Raw genomic sequence first — 20,303 nt, 5'->3', positions numbered from 1 at the left:
ACTCCAATATATAATATACAATATATGTATATATACAGGGTGTCCTAGACCACCCGTACACCCCTTTTCTTTCAAAAACTAAGCATTTTAGAGAAAAACGTTTTGAACAAAAATTGTATGGTTTTGAGAGGAACATAAGATGGTGTCATTGGTTTGACCTTGGATGGCATTGTTAAGGTCAAGTCAAGGACACCTTTAATTTCCTAAATGGAATCCTCTATTTTTTATTGCACATTTTTGTACTTTTGAAAAGCTCTCGAGATAAGCTACAAGAATATGCAATAAAAAGTAGGCAGTTTCTATTTAAAAAATTGAAGGTGACCTTGCTTTTTTATGGAAAAAAGAAAATGTTTTTTGGTCAATTTTTATTATTGCAATTTGTTGCCGGTTAGAAACTGATAAATTTCTGTTTATGACTTTTTTATGTCAGATTATTGTAAGTGCCTTAAAAATCGTGGCGACCGTTACGAGGACCACCCTGTATAGGGATTCTTTTGAGGCACTGTGTTACACGCGCGGCTCGACCGTCGAGTCTCGAACGGTAGTGGGGGGGATTGTAGGTGTCGCCTCAGATATCGGCCCGAAAAGGACATCTAATTCCGAGCACTGGTCTAGCAAGTATGGAAGAGATGCTGTCTATTGCGAGGTGCGATATTTGAATTTTTACTGTATTTACACCTGGGCAGCTCGCGTATAGATACATAATTCGCCTTGCTGCTACTGCGTGTGACTTTTGGGTACACGTGACTTGGCATGAGACACTACTGTGTCTCTTGATAACATTTAAAAAGTGATGAAAAAATGATATGGAAGATATTAAAAAAGATAGCAGAAAGATATTGCAAATAAAAGTTTTAATGTACTTTATAATAATGCATTCAGATTTCACAAATGTCATTTAAAAAAATATTTTTATCTCATTTTGTTTTTATTATTAAGAATTTTTAAATGTGTCTAAATAAAAGCGTTTAACGCTAAATTCATATATAATTGATTATCATATAAGATAACGTTGTTTTCCGAAAATGCAACTTTTAAAAATGAGCTAGAAATATCCTTATCTCGCTATATTCGCCCCTTTCAGACCCGTTTTATGATTTTTGTTATTTGATGATAGCTCTTTCCTTGTAATATCGTAAAGATAACCGTGAAAAGCAAGTACGATATAAATAATTTTTATTATATGAAAGAAACACGTTTTTATAATAAGTACTACAAATAATCCCGAACATGTTTGACAAGATATTACAGATTTATAGGTAGAATGATATAGCGTAATAAATAACTAGATTCGCTGATCCAAAATCTAAAAGATTGCTGATGCAAAATCTATGCAATAAAATTGACGCATAATTTTATTTTTATTTTATTGCAATTACATGCCATATATACCCAGTAAGCAATTTGATAGCAAATTGTTGCCAAATTAAGATCAAATTTGCTCAGAAATTGCTAACAAATCTGATGCCATCTGTGTCCGCATTAAGCTTGTGTTTTGCTGGCAAAGCTTGCTTACATAACCTGACAGTAAATTGACGGTAAAACCCGAACAAAGCTTGCTGACATGACTTGATATCAAATTGGCGGCAGAAATCGAGCAAGATCTGCGCAGGGCAATCTGATGCCAGATTGGCAGCAAAAACTGAACAAATTAACTATTATTTAAAATAGTATAGTTCAGTCGCTTACCGCCCTCTACGGCGCGTTATTCACTATCTGTACCCGTATTCAAGTTTTGTCATGAGTGTATATAAAGTCTGCAAAAGACGGCTAATAATATTGTAACATATCTATTTCTTATAGTTCAATTTTTGATTCCCATGCAGGGATATTAGATATTGAACTGATTTTTGAAAAATCGGACAGATAATTGTTGGATTTTCATTTTTATTCGGACAATTTTTGTCCAAAAAATCTTTAATATAACAAATTAAATTATCTAAATTTATCTATATGTTTTAACACATTAATATATTAACTCGAAGAAAATGGCAATCAGAGCCAAGCGCGGTAATTGGAGCACAAACAGAATTGAATTTATAATATAGGTTTACAATCGCATGGTTTTAGTCGGTTACTAACATGATCGGGAAGATAAAAGCATTGTCGCAGAAAAAATAAAAAATAAATGGTCGTAAAAGAATAAAAATAAATAATTAATTAATTAATTAAAATGAAGACCGGTATAACATGATCGGAAAGATAAAATCATTGTCGCAGAAAGAATAAAGCATAAATGGTCGCAAAAGGAATAAAAATAAATAATATAAATTAAAATAAAGACCGATAATCTCTCACATCATTGTGGTATTGTAGAAGTTCATGCCTGAGTATTAAAGTCATTCGGGGATGACTAACCAAAAAATCCGTGATCATATCAATCTGTACAAATATGATTTAATGTTAAACGGATTAAGCGAATGGTGTGAGAGAGTAACACTGAAGCTTGAATATTAACGAAAATGCAACTCACAAAAAGAATCAACGCTCCGCATGCAAAGGCGATGTCAGATGTAAAGTATACATTATATAAATTAAGAGAACCAGGCTCCACGATTATCAACGTACTGATGATAGATGGTGAGCTTAGCAAGGTGACGAGAGAAAACAAAGGAGTCAATAACAATAAGTATACACAAACGGCAACGGCACGACATTGTTATTATAAATATAAAAGACGATCTCGAATTATAAGAGTAATCGGGCGAGTTAAACATATGACTTAAAAATATAATTAATCAAATAAATATAATGTAATTAAATAAAAAACTGAGATGTGCACCTCAAATCTTTGAAAGTTTGTCTAATACTGTAAAATACATGTCGGGTAAGCATTCCGTGTCGGTTTGCAAGTTCAAACTATTCTTTTGTCTTTTTATATGTAAAATTTCTGAAATCAATCGTTTGCGTAAATGGGGTTCATTATCGAGTATTGTGATTTTTTCCCAATCAAATTCGTGATTAAAATTTATTCTATGGTCAGTTATGACGGAATGGTTGTTAGTGTTTCTTCGAATATGGTTTTTATGCTCCAAAATGCGAGTGTGTAACTGTCGTTTAGTCTGTCCTACGTAAGAAGCATCGCAATCTCTGCAATTGATCTTATATACAACGTTTTGACGAGAGGATTGAGGGCAAGAGTTCTTGTGCACTTTAATAAGTGTGTTTAACTTGTTCAGACTCCGATAGGAAAGTTTAACGTTTAAATCTTTGATGATATTTTTGAATTGTTCTGATATTGAAGGGACAAACGGTATCGTAAAATAGGAAGTGGATTCTCCACTAAGTATTGTATTATTAGAAGAATGGATCTTATTGAACTTAAATTTAAGGATACTTTGTCGATGAGACCGATGATAGTGCCTCTTTTTTGGCTAAGAGGGTGATTAGACATAAAATGCAAGTATCTATCAGAAAATGTAGGTTTATGATACCAATTGAAAACGAGGTGATTATCGCTTAAAATCATTGTGATGTCTGGAAAGTTTAATCTATTTCCCTCTCCTATTTCCATAATAAATTGCAATCGCTGGTGGAAAGTGTTAAAATTATTTAGGGTGTGGTTAAGAAAGGAAGATGGAACTGCCATAGCTATGTCATCGACGTATCTCACATAAAAAGGAGGAGTGAACTTTAACGATTCAAGGGCTTTGGTTTCAAGTTTCAAGTTCTGTTTTTACATTAATATATATTATTATCATATATATTAATACTGTAATTGGTCTTATTTTTGTCGTCAAAAGAACATCAGAAAATGATCTCCCGTGGATGTGATATTTTCGGGTCTCATGAGAGCTAACTTAGAATGTTTAATTAGTCATTTTGTGACCAAAATTTATCATCATTTTGTTACTTAGGATTGAGACTTTAAATCCATTTAAATATACCATTTTATATAAATGGCCAAAAGCTGCAGATTTTGTTCAGTTTTTGCTGCCAATTTGGCGTCAGATTGCCCTGCGCTGATTTTGCTTGATTTCTGCTGCCAATTTGACATCAAGTCATGTCAGCAAGTTTTGCTCGGTTTTTGCTGTCAATTTGCGGCCAGGTTATGTCAGCAAGCTTTGCCAGTAAAACACAAGCTTAATGCGGACACAAATGGCATCGGATTTGTTAGCAATTTCTGAGCAAATTTGATACCAATTTGGCAACAATTTGCTATCAAATTGCTTACTGGGTATCTATATATATGTGTATATATGTGTACATGTAGGGTAGATGTCCCAATTACTGCCAATGTCTCTATAACTGCCGTTTTATATATTTTACTTGATAGAAAATAAATTTGTAAACAAAGATGTCCAAAGAAAATTTTATTATTAAATCAATACTTTAATTTATATAAAAACAAGAAAATGACACGTATTTGTTTTTACTTAGTATCTAAAAATTAATGTTAAAAACTGAATATTAAATTTGAGTATCAAAAGTGCGACTACGTAAATAAAAGGCGATGCAAAAGTCGTATTAAAGAAAGAGCAATAATTTTATTATATAACCTACATTGATTATGTAAAAAGGATTAATGAGCTATATAAGAATCATTTTAATGATTCTGAATGTGTGAAATAAGTGATATTTTATGTTAAATTATTATAATTAACGCTGACAGCAATAGGGACAATATTTTCTGGTTTGTCCGTCGGATTGCCGTCAGTATTCGGGAAGAAACACGTCACAAGTACGCATAACTGACACTCACCAACAGACTACTTTAATCTCTTTTCGGGCGCAGCAAGACACTGGCAGTGATCTGGTCACAGTCAAAGGGACTGGCAATTATCGGGTGTCAGACATACGGACAACATTTTTTTTTAATGACAGTCATAGGCACATCGCAGATTTCTATAGATTTTTATTTATTATTGATTTGAGTATTTATATGTAATGCATAATAATTTTTTTTATAATAATAGATATATTAAGTAACATTATGATTCAAAGTGAAGCATTTTTTAGCTTCAGCAATACCCAAAACGGTTAAATGAAGTTTGGCTATAAGCTTAAAGTGGCAGTAATTGGGACATCCACCCTATATGTATAAAGTGCTGTGCTATACAATAATTTTCATGTATTATATTGTATTTCAATCAGTTAATTAAATGCGTAGCTATTAATAATAACTTTTTTCATTATGAATACTTAAATTTAAGAGTTGTTTAATGTGGAACGTTTCTACACTGATTTGTATTTCTTCAGCCACGGTTAAATTAAACATATATAAATTATAAATATTTGTGTGTGTGAATCGCATGGATACATTATCTGCTAACAATAAATTGGATTAAATTGACATTATAATCGGTTATAATAGAGTGATTTGTCGTATTTCTACGAATATGATTTCTATGTTCCGCTATCCTCGTGTGTAATTGTCTCTTAGTCTGTCCCACATATGACGCCTCGCAATTATCACAATTGCGATAGAAATACTATACATTAAATTCCAGTGATGCGTTATTACCAAAAGCATATGACATTCGCAAAATCCATAAACAGAGATATCCGTTATGTATTATTGTTTCTTCCGTTAATAGTCCTTTGTATTCTATCGTAAATTTCATATATAAAATTTTAATAGATAGCTTACCCCCAGCATTTTAATGTGACATAATTTTATATAGACACTATGAAATATTTCATAAGATATTGACTTTTCGATTATCTTACCTCAATACTTTTAAGTACAAAATAATGAGAGAAATCAGTTGGCAAAGAAAACACATAGTTGTTTAAAAATGTGTAGCTGCTCGTTGCAAATTTATATTTTTCTTAAAAACGACTATTATATCTGTCAAGTATGGAGAGTGAAATTAAATGATGAGATATCTTCTGAAAGTCATGCAAGAGATGTGTTTTCCTTATACCAATTAATACCTTTCATTATTTTGTGCATAAAAGTATTGAGATAAGATAACCGAAAAGTATTCTATAATAAAAATATTTTATGAGATATTTTTATATCTTTAGAGTTTATGTAAAATTATGTCATTAAAGTATAAAATATCCCATAAACTATTAAATTTTTGCCCATACTACTCTTATAACTTCTTACGCCGAATATTATTGCGAGGAATCGATTTATGTAAACAAATTAGAGTGAGATCATTTAAAAAAATGAAGATGACCTTGAAATAATCTGATATCCTTCATCTAAGATCAATCCAATAGCACCATCTTATGTCTCCCCTTCGAAGTCATATAATTTTTGTACAAAATATTTTTTTGTAAAAGAAGTGGAAAAAAGATATTTAGGTGGAAACATTTAAATGGCTCTTTTTGTGTATATTGTACTTTAATTAGTTAATAAAATACCTATTATTTTTAATAACTTTCTATCCAGTAGTGTTTGTGTGTTGCAGTAGTATAATGTGGTAGTAATACTAATATGGTAGTAAATATACTATACTATACTATGGTATAGTATATTTACTATACATATTTACTATACATATTATTTTATATTACAATAATGCTGTAATAAAACATTATTGCAATATAATAGTATTATATGTATACGTGTTTTTTCGCTTGCCACTACGCGGCAAAATTAGATAAAACTGTCAAGTTTCTTGCTGCGAATGCAGCTACGAATGCATCATAGTATAAAGCCTATAAAGAGAACATGCTACATGGAGCATGTTGAGTGAATACTAACATAGGATTCAAAGTATAATATTATTTTCTATCAGTTTAATTTTTGTTAACGTCTTAACAAAGGATTCCGAATATTAAACGAATTGTTTAAAATTAGATAAATGGGAAATTGCTTATTTACTGTCTATTTGAAGCAAAAAATCGGAATATAAGATAATCGAAAAGTCAATATCTTATGAAATATTTCATAGTGTTTATATAAAATTATGTCACATTAAAATGCTGGGGGTAAGCTATTTATTAAAATTTTATATATGAAATTTACGATAGAATACAAAGGACTATTAACGGAAGAAACAATAATACATAACGGATATCTCTGTTTATGGATTTTGCGAATGTCATATGCTTTTGGTAATAACGCATCACTGGAATTTAATGTATAGTATTTCTGTTTTGTTATATAATCCTTATTAGTATTTTTTTAAAAAATCCCTGAGATCGGATTCTATTTTCCTAATCGGATTTTTTTCCGTGGTCATATACGTATTATTGTCATTATTATTTTTTGCCACGAGTCATAATAAGATGGAACATTTAACAATGATAAAAACAATAGAAAATTCATTACGTTCCCATATATTAGAGAACTATCGCAACACGTGAGTAACGCTTTTCGGTCGATTTAGCCATTGGCATATTCTTTATTGGAAAATGTACTCATGATTGGTAGGTAAGAGAAATTTCTATACTCTATCCAAAGAGAGAATAATATCGGGTCGGACGAAAACTCGTCCGTTTCGCGCAAGTCTGGACCTTCAGAACGCCTAAAAAGCCCCCACTACATCGTCGTATCGCTCATGCAACTTGCTATACAGGGTGTATCCTAAAAAGTGGGAAGTATTGCAATGAGAGATTCAGGACACAAAAATAAGAGAAAAAATTCATATAAATATATGTCCGATATGACCGTGTTTTCAAGTTATGGCTTGTTTTATTTTTCAACAGAATGAAGACAACCTTTAGCCAGGCGCACGTCGGTGAGCCGCGCGCCTGGTAGTATGCGGCGGCGCACACTTTACGGCGGGCGGCTCACTGACGTGCGTCCGGCTAAAAGTCAGCGCTGATTGACCAGACTTTACTCAATAATAACTCCTTTATTAAGCGTTATAGGAAAAAATGGTACAGGACTTTTCTGTTCAGTTTACTGTGCTCTACATGCGTTGTCAAAGGTGCTTTGAGACACCCTGTATATACAGGGTGTCCTAAAACTACCGTACTTCCTCTTAATGGTGGATTCCTTAGAACATTTTAAAACGAAAATTTTAATACAAAAATGTCGAGGATATAACAGTTTTTAAACAGGAAGCGATTATATTTTACGAATGGCAAGGCTGAGATTTCGCGTTTTAAAATTTTAAAGTTACCCCCGCCCTTTTTACAGGGGGAGCGGGGGCAATTTTATGTTTACGTAGTTAGAAAGGCCCCTCGAAAACATGAAACTTTCTCATGAACAATTTTTTGATTTGACAAATATTTTTAGAGTTATTAGCTTGTAACACTTTACGTGGGTCACCCTGTATAATGTATTTGTAAAATGTACATTTTACAAATACATTTTATAGCTTCTACAATTACATTAAAACAATCAATCATTAAAATACATATGTATAAATATACTCAAGCATAACATATAATAATTGCACTTTATTGGATATCGAAACATGATAATGTAAAAAAATTTGATTTTACATTGTGTGCAATTTTTTATTTTTAGTTAATGCATTTTTGAAAAATATTTTTTATATATTTGTATATACTTCTTATTTTTCTTCAGTTTTGCCGCATAGATTTAAATGTAGATGCTATTATTTATTCGTTGCGCATTCTACTTATGAACTTATAATATTTCATGAAGAATGTTCGCGTAGCTTTTGTTGAGGATATTCGGCTTTATTTTTAATGTTTAAAAATATTTTGCTGCCTTCATATAAAATTATGTACTGTCATATCTGTTTTCATAGTTAACTCTGTGACATCGCAGAAACCGTTTCGATGTTATTCACACTTATAAAAAAATACATGTTTTTTTTTATATCTTCTATGTGCTAGAACATATCCGAACCTTATCAAAATCCGGGCCGTTGAATATCTAAAACGGTTCAATGTTTTTCAATATTGTAAGAGATTGAAATATTGTAATGAATTTATTGTAATATCTGAAATAATGATTAACTATATCTCAGACTTGATATTTCATATTAATTAATAAGGACCACTTTGACCAAATTCTGATTAATTTAATCGTTGATTAATTTACAGAGTGACCAATATAAAAATTTCTAACGATATAATTCTCGTATATAATATAATACAAATTTTAAAATTCTGCTTTTGGTCTCCCTGTAAATTAATCAACTATTAAATTAACCGGAGTTTGGTCGAAATGGCCCTAAATATCAGAACGTAATCTAATATTATCTAATATAATCTAATATTATATTTCAGAAAAGTATATATAAATCCATAAAATAATTATGATAGCGATGCGATAATTGTAACAAAAATAAAAAGAATGGAAAGATTAGTTACGAAATTCTCGAAATGGATCTAGATATTTTTTTTGTGTTTTTCTCCAATTAATTCTGTATGTACAAGTCTTTTTTCTCTTTTTATCTGTCAAGCGATGGGCTACATCAGGTAGATAGGTAGGTGAACTAAGCAGCTAGAGGTATTGACTGGTGCAGTGTACCACCCGCTCGCTAATCCTGCTCGCCACCATGCCGAAGACAGCCGAACAGATATACAGTGAACAGCGGAAACATCCGAGCAGCCAGTGAGATGGCGGCTCTTCGGTCTATACCTAGCACGCGCTATCGGTCCCCTTCTCTTGCTTCCCAAGCACTGTTCTGAACGCATCGTTTGTTGGAATCCGACCAATAAATGTGCGCGCGCCAGTAATAGTGCAACGGCAGCAGTGGTGTCGCCTCACTTCGCATAGTCACAACTTGTTCGGCTATCGAACTGCGTGTTTTCATTTCAGGTCGAGTGTGGCGTATATACGGCAAGTTTAAGTTTTGCGTGCGCGTTGTCATCGGCTGCATCCACATACAGATACAATCGTCTCGCGGTATTCTCTTTTTTTTTCCTTACGTGCGTGGTATAATCGGGTGTGTTGATCTCGCGCGCGCGCGCGTTTTCCGGTGCAATAAGTGACCATTCAAGAATAAAAAAAAAAAAAAAGAAGAACGATGGTAGGAGCTATGCGATTTTCGTGGATATTCACAGCCACGATACTCCTGGTTTTAATCATAGGAGTGAAATGCAAAAGAAAATTTGATGGAGATTTTGAATTTGCTGAAGAGGTGAGTCGAAAAATATAATATGATATTCTTTGTTCCCTCTTTTGCTTCCTTGTCATGCAAGAATTATGGTCAACAATAAGTTGACAAAATGTTCCCTTTTTTCTGATCCAGCAGAAAAGAAATACGTAATGACAGATATTTTGCTCTTGAATATTTATTAATCGAAAAATCCTAATTCGCCATTTATTCGTACTCCATAAGATAATGAGTTTCATTATCAGATGAAATGCGAATAAAAAACCAAAAGCATCATACACAAAACAGTAAAATAATAATAGCAATATCTCCGCAGGATAGCGTTTTTTCATTGTGGATTGTTGCAAAACATCTATTTTTTGACATTTTACAAATTACTTCAAAATCATGGTTTTTCGAATTACAAGAGTATGATTTATTAGTTTCTCTTGCGTATCGAACTGATGTCTTTCTCTCCCTCTTTCTCTCTTTCCATATATCTTTCTTTTTGCCACCCTCCATTCTCCCTTCCTTTCTCTTCTCCTTCTCACTCACTCACTCCCTCACTCCCTCCCTCACTCACTCCCTCCCTCCCTCCCTCCCTCACTCACTCACTCACTCACTCACTCGCTCACTCGCTCGCTCGCTCACTCGCTCGCTCACTCACTCGCTCCCTCACTCACTCGCTCACTCACTCACTCACTCACTCACTCACTCATTCACTCACTCACTCTCTCTCTCTCTCTCTCTCTTTCTCTTGTGATTCTTAACATTTTTCATAATAAAAGCGCGTCAATAACCATAATTAGAATGTATAAATATTTAATAGAGCACAATTATTTTTTCTTTAGATGAATATCCAGAACATGTTATACATTTATGATATGCATTATAGATTTATTTTATCATATTCGTATTTTAGTAATAATTATTAGTGATTGATTCAATTGTTTCCTTTCTAGCACACGCATAATGTTAATAATATTATTCGTTATTTCTACTAAATCTCATACAACACAGAACTTTTCAATTATATTGCAGCAATGTTGCAATCTTGCAAGTTGCAAGATAGTAATATTATAGACACATTGTAGGAATACGTAATCGTAATATTTCATGAGAAATGTTACAGCAACTTTCCAGAAACGTTATAAGAGATAATATTATATATTTATAGTCTATTACTTGATTAAAACGATTCTTAATTATATTATATATATGTGTATATACGTACATGCACACACAATATATGAGAATAAATGAGAAACTCTTCTTTACTACAAATCGATTACATTCAAGAATATTTTAAGAATCATTGCACATATAAGCAGTGCGAACATATAAGCAGTAAGGTTTTTAAACAGAGGCGAATGGATAAATCGCCTTGAGACGGAGAGTTCTCAACAGTTATCAAATTTTCAAGTTGTATATATAACTCAATATTTTATAAACAATTTTAATTTTTCATTAAATATTGTATGGAGGACAGAAAGAAAAAGAGAAATAATATAATGCGCAAAAAATACAGTCATAAATTTATTTTTAAAAATTGAATAGTTTACGAGAGAACTTTATATACTTTAATATGACATAATTTTACATAAATTATGAAATATCTCAAAAAATATTTACTTTTCGATTATCTTACCTTTATGCACAAAATAATGAGAGAATCAATTGATGCAAAGAAAACAAATAATTGTTTTTAAGAAAAAATATGTAGCTGTTTCATTAGCAATATTTTGCAATTTCATTAGCAATATTATTCAGCTTGGCAGCGCCAAGTTTCTTTAATTAAAACTTTTGTTTTTTTTATTTTGTGTTAATTTTTAATGTTTAAGATTTGAATGCATTTTTAAATTTTAATATTGTTATTTTTTTAGGAAATTAAGATACCTATTTTAAACTACAGGTTTTTTGTTAAACTGTTTCTACTTAAAAATATAAACTAACTTTTAATAAGATTTTATTCTTAGTTGGCGCAATTTTTATATCATTATGTTTGTAGAAAATTAAAACAACTATTTTGCACACAATTTACTTTTAATATAACAATTTTTCTAAACTAAAATAACTGTTTTTTACAGATCAAAATAACATTATTTCGTAAAACAGTTTTTTACAATAATCTACGTTTTTCATAACTGGCGCGTGTATTTGGCGCTTTTATATTTTTCTTTTTTAAGAATAAGTTTTTAGTCATTATATCATTCTTTTTTTAATACAACATCTTTAAACGAAATATGAAATAATTTGCAGACCATAATAAATATATATTAAATTAAATGGTTCAAACTGAACTCTATTGTGAGCATAGTGGTTGCTTCCAAAAATTATCTGTGTTAACGAACGGAAAGATAAGCATAATTTTTTTATAATAATGTGAATATTTCGATATGATAAAAGTTGTAGCGATGTTTGAAACGAATACAACAATGTATGATATAATATAAATATTTTACATATTATACGAGTTTTATTGACTTGAACTATTGCGGGCGACATCTACTTTTTCACTTTCTGCCCTGCGTTGTGGCCAACTTCTGACTCGTGCATTAGAGATTGACATATCTCATGTTGTCATTTGATCATAATATTCAATCCGAAGTTGGTCATATCGCAGGGCCGAAAATGAAAAGGTAGACGTTGCCCGCAATATTTCAAGTTGATAAAACTCGTATAATATGTAAAATATTTACATTATATCATACATCGTTGTATTCGTTTCAAACAGCGCTACTACTTTTTTCATATCGAAAAATTCACATTATTATAAAAAGATTATGCATACCTTTTCATTCGTTAACACATATAGCTTTTGGAAGCAACCATTATGCTCACAATAGAGTTCAGTTTGAACTGTTTAATTTGATATATATTTGTTATGGTCTATCTCTTTTAGTTAAAAAGATAAAAGGGGGTGGCCACTTTTGGTGGGACACCCTGTATATATACACTGTCGCTCAAAAGTATTTGCCCATCTAAAACAATCGTTCTATAAATGTTACAAAAAATTAAAACAATGTAGTAATCATATGAAAAGTATTTATTTATGTTTACGTATCTAATTACCAAAAAGGTGTGTGCACAGTAATGCTTAAAACTAAATTTTTCTTTCATCTATGTGTCCGCCTTTGTTTTTGATTATAGCGTTACAAAACGAAAATGAAAAGCGGAATGTTAATTTTACTATCAGGCGGGCGGCTCACCGACGTGCGTCCGGCTAAAAATCGGCGCTAATTGACCAGATTTTACTCAACAATAACTCTTTTATTAAGCGTTATATGAAAAAATGTTACAGGACTTTTCTGTTCAGTTTACTGTGCTCTAGCCGCTTACGAGCGTTGGCACAATCTTTACCGGACACCCTGTATATTAGTGATAATCAAAATATTATTTCAAAAAAAAGCCTTTTACAACGACGATGCATGTGTACATAAAGAAAATATAGGTAAAGTGCCAGCTAAGGCTTTTATATAAAAATTATCCACGAAACTGATTGTGGGCAAATACTTTTGAGCGGTAGTGTATATATATTCAGTAAGCAAGAAACATTAAATACTTAACAATATCTTGAAATATTAATTTTATATAAATTTTCGTAACATTCTAATATAATGTTTTATAAATATCTTAAACACATTATTTTATAATATGGTATTTTTGAGTATCATAAAAATGTTTTCAAAACATTATTTCAAATATTTTTTCAATGTTATTTTAACATATTTATTTGTAGTAAGTTCAACAAAGCTGCAATAATTTCATAATTTATTACAAATGCTATTTTTAGAATAACGTTATAACAATCAAGATTTTGTGTTATTGTTTCTTTTTGTATTATTCTGAAGTTATAAATTATAAGAAAGAAATATATTACAAAATTAATTATTATTTCAAATAATATATCATTTGCTTACCGTTATATGCTTACCGTTATTACACTATTCATTATCTATACTCGTATTCCAGTTTTTGTCATGAACGTTTATACAGTTTGTAAAATGCGATTAATGACATTGTAACAACTATTTCTATCAGTTAAATTTCTGATACGACTTTCATACAGGAGAATTCAGATATTGAACTGATTTTTGGAAAATCGGACAGATAAATATCCGATCTTTACTTATTCGGACCGAAATTGTCCGAAGTGAAGTTAAGTTTTTCTATATGCTATGGCTCTAAGAGGCCGTAAAGACTTGATTAAAAAGTTGCAGTCTGTTTAACAAGCAATCTATCTTTATCTAACTTATTCTAGACTTTGTTTACATAGTTTAAAGCAACATGATAAATTTTATAAATAAACCAAGAATATTATTTAAAGAAAACAATAAAATTCTTTGAAAGAATAATATAATCGTTTAAGTTAAAGAAAAAAAATGAATTTTTTTTAAAAATATTTTATTTAAAGTAAACACATATATCCGTTTTTGAAAGTCAAACAATCGTATTTATTAGTTTAAACATTAGTTTGGATTATTCCAATAATTAAATTTCTTTGACTTCAACAAAATTTATTAAATCTAAAGAAACATTTTTCTCTATGAGAAAAATGATGTAAGAAATTAAATGGAAACTGGCAAATAAGAGCCAATGCGCGGATATTGGTGCGCGAACATTATTTTTAAATTTTAGCAATAAATGTGTATTAGAATACGTTTCGGACCATTTTTTGATCCATCTTCAGCTAGATATAAATATATAAAGATTACATTGGTATTTTAAAATTTGACATACACAATATTTGTTGTTCAAATTTTAAGTTAGTCAGTAATCAAGAAGGAAGACTCACTAAAACCCACATAAAGTTTGTACAAATTAATGGACAACGTCTAAACGCCATCGCCACATGTATATCCGTCGGTGATTTACAATATAATGATATTATATTATATTATCATTATATTGTAAATCACCGATATACGTGTGGCGATGGCATTTAGACATAGTCCACTAATATGTACAAACTTTATGTGGGTTTTAGTGAGTCTTCCTTCTTGATTACCGACTTTAACTTAAAATATGACAGAAACCACAAATCAATTGATATAAAAAAAATAATTGTTTTCAAGAAAAATGTAATTATTTATAATGTATTTTTTTTCTAATTATTTGTTTTCTCTTACATTAATTTATTTGTCTCATTATTCTGTACGTAAAAGTATTATGGTAAGATTATCGAAAACTAAATATTCTACGAAATATTTTATTTTTTATATCAAAATATGTCAGAATAAAATATAAAATAACTCAAAAAGTACTTAATGAAAACATACTTTATTATAGAGTTTTGAAAAGGTCTCGACAAGGGCTATAAGAATATGCAATAAAAAATAGAGGTTTCAATTCAAAAAATTCAATGTGACCTTGATATTACCTTAACAATGCCACCCAAGGTCTAACTAATATCCCTATCTCTTTTCCCCCTCAGAACCAAACAACTTCTGTCTAAAAAGTTGCCTTCTAAAACTTACAGGTTTTGAGATATTTGCCTGTATATACAGGATGAGTCTTTTTAATCTTAACAGGCAAATATCTCAAAACCTGTCAGATCTTAACAGGCAAATATCTCATTGAGACCCCAATAACTCAAAAAGTACTTAATGAAAAAATACTTTATTATAGTGTTTTGAAAAGTTTGTGTTCTTGAGATAAGCTACAAGAATATGGAATAAAAAATGGGGTTTTCCATTTAAGAAAACATCGATCACATTGACCTCACCTTGAAAAGGTCACTCAAGGTCAAGTCCATATTTTTATCATGTGGCCCCTCAATATATATATACAGGGTGTCCGATAATTTTTGACACACCCGAAGTGTGAAGGTAGATTGGGTGAAACTGAAAAGAAAAGTCCTCTACCATTTTGCGATTTTCGTAATAATTAATAAGAAATTAATTAAAAAAGATCGACTAATTCGCGTGAGTATTATCGCGCGGTGAGAAAAGAGGGCCTGATATGAGCAACATTGATATGTTAGGACGCGAGAATCCATTGTTATGTACCAATCGTATGTAACTGTTGTCATTTGTAGAGCGCTCCTCTCAGAACTTTGTCGCGCGCCTACTTTTGGGTTGTCTCTTCTCGCTGCGCGCTTATACTTGCGCGAATTGATCGATGTTTTTTAATTAATTTGTTAATAATTATTATGAAAATCGAAAAATGGTACAGGGCTTTCCTTCTCAGTTTGACCCAATGTATCTTCACACTTCGGGTGTGTCAAAAATTATCGGACACCCTGTATATGTATATATATATGTATATGTATATATCTTCCTTATTAAAAGTAAGAAATAATTCACATCTTTCTTTATTATTTTCAATATGCTATTAATAAATTATATTATTTACAATATTAAATATATAAAGAAATATTGTATATAAATAAATTTTGCAATAAGCAGAAGTGTGTATGTAGTTTAAAATTATTTTAATAAATGTATGTAGAGTTTAAAATTTTAAGTTAATTTAAATATTGCAGGAAGTTTACTTATATAAAAAAGTAAAGTTATATATGTATATACACTTTTTTATGTATAGTATTTGTGGATAGTTAGATCAGATAATCACTTCATATTACTTTTTATCAAAATATTATTTATTTATTATCAATAAATCATCAGTGCATATGCTCTTACGTGTGCAAGATAACTAGTGTAATGGATGCAGCTTTATGAAATAACTTGATCCGTTAAAACACAGCAAGAACTGTATATAGAATACATTTATGGAATATATTGTTTGTTTAAAAGCCAGTTTATTTTTAGTTCACTTCTTTATTCTTTATTCTGTCTATAATCGTTCTTGCTCTTAAAGAATTAAATTTATTCCATATTACCCGAGGGACTACTCAAAAAATGTACAGTGATTACCATTTCTGGCAGTACAACACATTTTATTGCTCGCATTGCCATTGTATTGTTTTCGTACTATTAGTAATGGTTTATTCCTAGTAATTTTATTTTATTGTCAATATTGCCGGTACTGCCGCAGTATTAAAAAGTATTTCTAATGTATTACTTTTTTTTATATTGCTAGTACTATCTCAGTATATCTTTCTAAAACATATTTTCTAAAATTATATTTATTTTATTTATTTAAGCATTATACACCAATAGTAATTTATTAAAAATTGGAAATAGTTTGGTTAATAGTTTAAAAAATGTATCAATGAAATCAGCTAAAGAAATAAAATTAATTTATTATTCTTTTTATTTTACATAACAGATAATGTAACGAACATGTAACAGATAATATAACATATGAAAATAAAAATTTGGTACATTACTACATATTATATTACTACGTATTATAAAACTAAAATCTAAAATTTTCATGGGAATATAATGAATAAAATAAAATAATAATTAATTATTTTTTAATTTTTCACATTTTTTTGGATCTTTGTACGTACTTTTTTATTAATTGTAAAAGGATTTATACCATTTAGAGATATTGGCCCATACATTATAAATCTTTTATCAACTTCTTGAATATCATTTTTCTTTGGCCATCTAAATTCGTCTAAATTGGCACATAAAAATTTAATTTTACATTTGTTTTGTTCTGCATGTAATATCCTTCCTATGTACCATCCTGTGTCATAATAAACACAGTAATATTTTTCACATTCTATCTTCAATTCTTCACTTGATTTCTTATTCGTACTTGCAACATTCATACTGACATTCATACCACGAACTCGATATAATCTGTCACTAGACAACCTATTTTCATTTTGATACAACAAAGTGAAGATTTTCTTACAACATATTTTTTTTCGTTAACATTTACATCTAAAAATAAGTCTTTATTATTTTCTGTGCAGCAGTTAGTCGTATAATCTGTTGAATTTAATTCTGTCTAATTTTTAAATATTAAGATATTATTTTGTAGATTTTCCAGATCTTCTTCGAAATCTTGATTAGCAGATCCAATATCTTCATTATTTTGTTGTTTTATAATATCATTGCCATTTTCCTCTTTTTCTTCACTTTCGTCTTCGTCAGTTAAATGTCGAATATTAATCCTTTCAAAACTTTCCTTTATTTTTTCTTCACTCATATTCATTTTTAATTCTATTGCAATATTTAGTGCATCATTTTTAGCGGTGTCCAAAATATGTAAAATTTTTTCTGTAACTGGAGTTCCAACAGATTTTAAAATTGAAATACCAGAAGAAATTCCTAATCAATTATTTTCTTCTCGTGGAAATTGAAACCTTCTTAAATTAAGAATATGTATTACTAAAGTAAATTAAACCTTGGTAATCATTTGTGCGATTTAATTAAAATTAATATTATAAATTAAATTTACTTAAGCCAGTACTTATTTCGTTTAAAATTTGCAATCGATTTAAACATCTCACATACTCAATAAACTAAAATTAACTATTGTTGAGAAAGTAGACGTCATGGACTTTATTTGTCTGAAAACTTTTTCGCATGGTTGACAGCTACATAACCAAGGTGTAAACTGATTAGTTTCTTGTAATTTTTCAACTAATATTAATAAACCATATGCATTTAACTCTTTACATGTGTCAGCATTAGAAGTTATAAAATTTTTATCAATACTGTAGTTATTTTCTTGTAACCATCTTCTCCATAATCTTAACAGTTACGAAAAATTTTTTCCTACAAAAGTTTTATAGTTTCAAAAGGGCCATCGGGTAGTGGTAACACAGTTCGTCGGGGTGGCGGCGTTTCGGATATCTCAAGGTCAACTCCACTTTTTTAAATGGCACGACTATTTTTTTTGCATATTCTTGTAACTTATCTCGGAATACTGTAGTTATTTTCTTGTAACCATCTTCTCCATAATCTTAAAAAAAATGTTGCATGTCACATGGAATATATGCGCTCTTCAATTTTTAATTTAAGAAAGAATTGAGTATGTGTGTAATTAAAATAAGAAATTGTTTAGTGCTTTGGCTATCTGGAATATTAGATAATAATTCCATAATTCGAGGTGCACATAATTTTTTAACTGCATCAAAATTCATCTTTTTTAAAACAATTATTTGTTTTTTGTTTATACTAATTGATCTGTCTTATTATCCTGTATAAAGAAATAGTTGAAATTGATGAGGCTAAAGTAGGAAAAAGAAAGTACAACAAAGGACGAATCGTAGAAGGGCAATGGATATTTGGTGGAATTGAGAAATCAACTAAACGATTATTTATCTAGCCAGTACCTGATCGATCTGCTAGCACATTACTTAGTGTTATTAAGAAATGGATAAAACCGGAAACGACAATTATATCAGATTGTTGGAAATCTTATCAGTGTCTAACCAACAAAGGCTATATACATTTAACTGTGAATCATAAAATGAATTTTGTTGATCCCGAGAGTGGTGCACACACACAAAATATTGAACGTTGCTGGCGTGAAACACGTGCAAATATTTCACGGTATGGAATTCGAAAAGACATTATGTAGGGAATTTAGCAGAATTTTTATTTCGTCGATGTTACAATTATTGTAAACGAATAGAAGCTTTTTTCAATATTATGGCAACTATGTATCAAATATCTGAATAATACTGACTGAAATATATAAACCTACTTAGTTCATTATAATTCTCTATCATTTTCTTTTCGTTTTTTGATGTAAAAGTTGATAATTCATGCGAAAATGTGTGCAGTTTTATGTCCCAAGCATCAGTCAGTCACTATCTTTAATTGTTCATAACTTTGTAGTAAACAACGAGCGACGATTAAATTAGAAGAAAAAGTTACTCAGAATTATGTCCTTGACAACATATATCAAGATCATTGAAATCGGTGAGGTCGCCCTTAATCTTAAGTTCTCGTTGCTTATTAAAAAGTTATTAACAAAAAAAGTTTGAAATATACCAAAGTACATGCATGGACAGGAAGCACACGCGCGGGGGTGCCCCCCCCCCGTGTGTGTGTGTGTGTGCGCGCGCGTTATGCGAAAATGTGCGCAGTTTTATGTCCTATGCATCAGTCAGTCACTATCTTTAATTGTTCATAACTTTGTAGTAAACAACGAGCGACGATTAAATTAGAAGAAAAAGTTACTCAGAATTATGTCCTTGACAACATATATCAAGATCATTGAAATCGGTGAGGTCGCCCTTAATCTTAAGTTTTACCGTCTTATAAGTATCAGGTTTTCTTTCTTTTTTTTCTCGTAAATCGTCATATAACACCGCAAATCTCTAGTAACTTTACACGCTGTGCAGTTTTCCGGCATTATTGCAAGAAACAAATTCGAAACTTGTATATTTTGAGAGCAACAAATTAGCAACAAATTCTTATATTATTGTTATATACAATTTTGTTGCTATATATATATTGTTCCGCTAACTTAATCTTCATTTAGCGAAACATGTATTCTAGAGATAAAATAGAG

The 20,303-nt window shown here is 30.3% G+C and overlaps 1 protein-coding gene across 1 annotated transcript in view; it reads left to right on the top strand.

The window, feature by feature from the left end:
• Positions 1 to 8,293: 8,293 nt before the first annotated feature.
• Positions 8,294 to 20,303, top strand: part of LOC115232850 (proteoglycan Cow-like) — a gene marked incomplete at its 3' end in the record, with an annotated part of 164,822 nt that continues 152,812 nt past the window's right edge. The window contains exon 1 of the mRNA XM_029802983.1: positions 8,294 to 9,962. Within this exon, the coding sequence (XP_029658843.1) occupies positions 9,849 to 9,962 (114 nt within the window). The remainder of the gene's footprint in view (positions 9,963 to 20,303) is intronic.

Source organism: Formica exsecta, unplaced genomic scaffold, assembly GCF_003651465.1.
Source record: "Formica exsecta isolate Colony F162 unplaced genomic scaffold, ASM365146v1 scaffold102, whole genome shotgun sequence".
Taxonomy (NCBI): domain Eukaryota; kingdom Metazoa; phylum Arthropoda; class Insecta; order Hymenoptera; family Formicidae; genus Formica; species Formica exsecta.
This window is presented reverse-complemented; position numbering and strand designations above follow the sequence as displayed.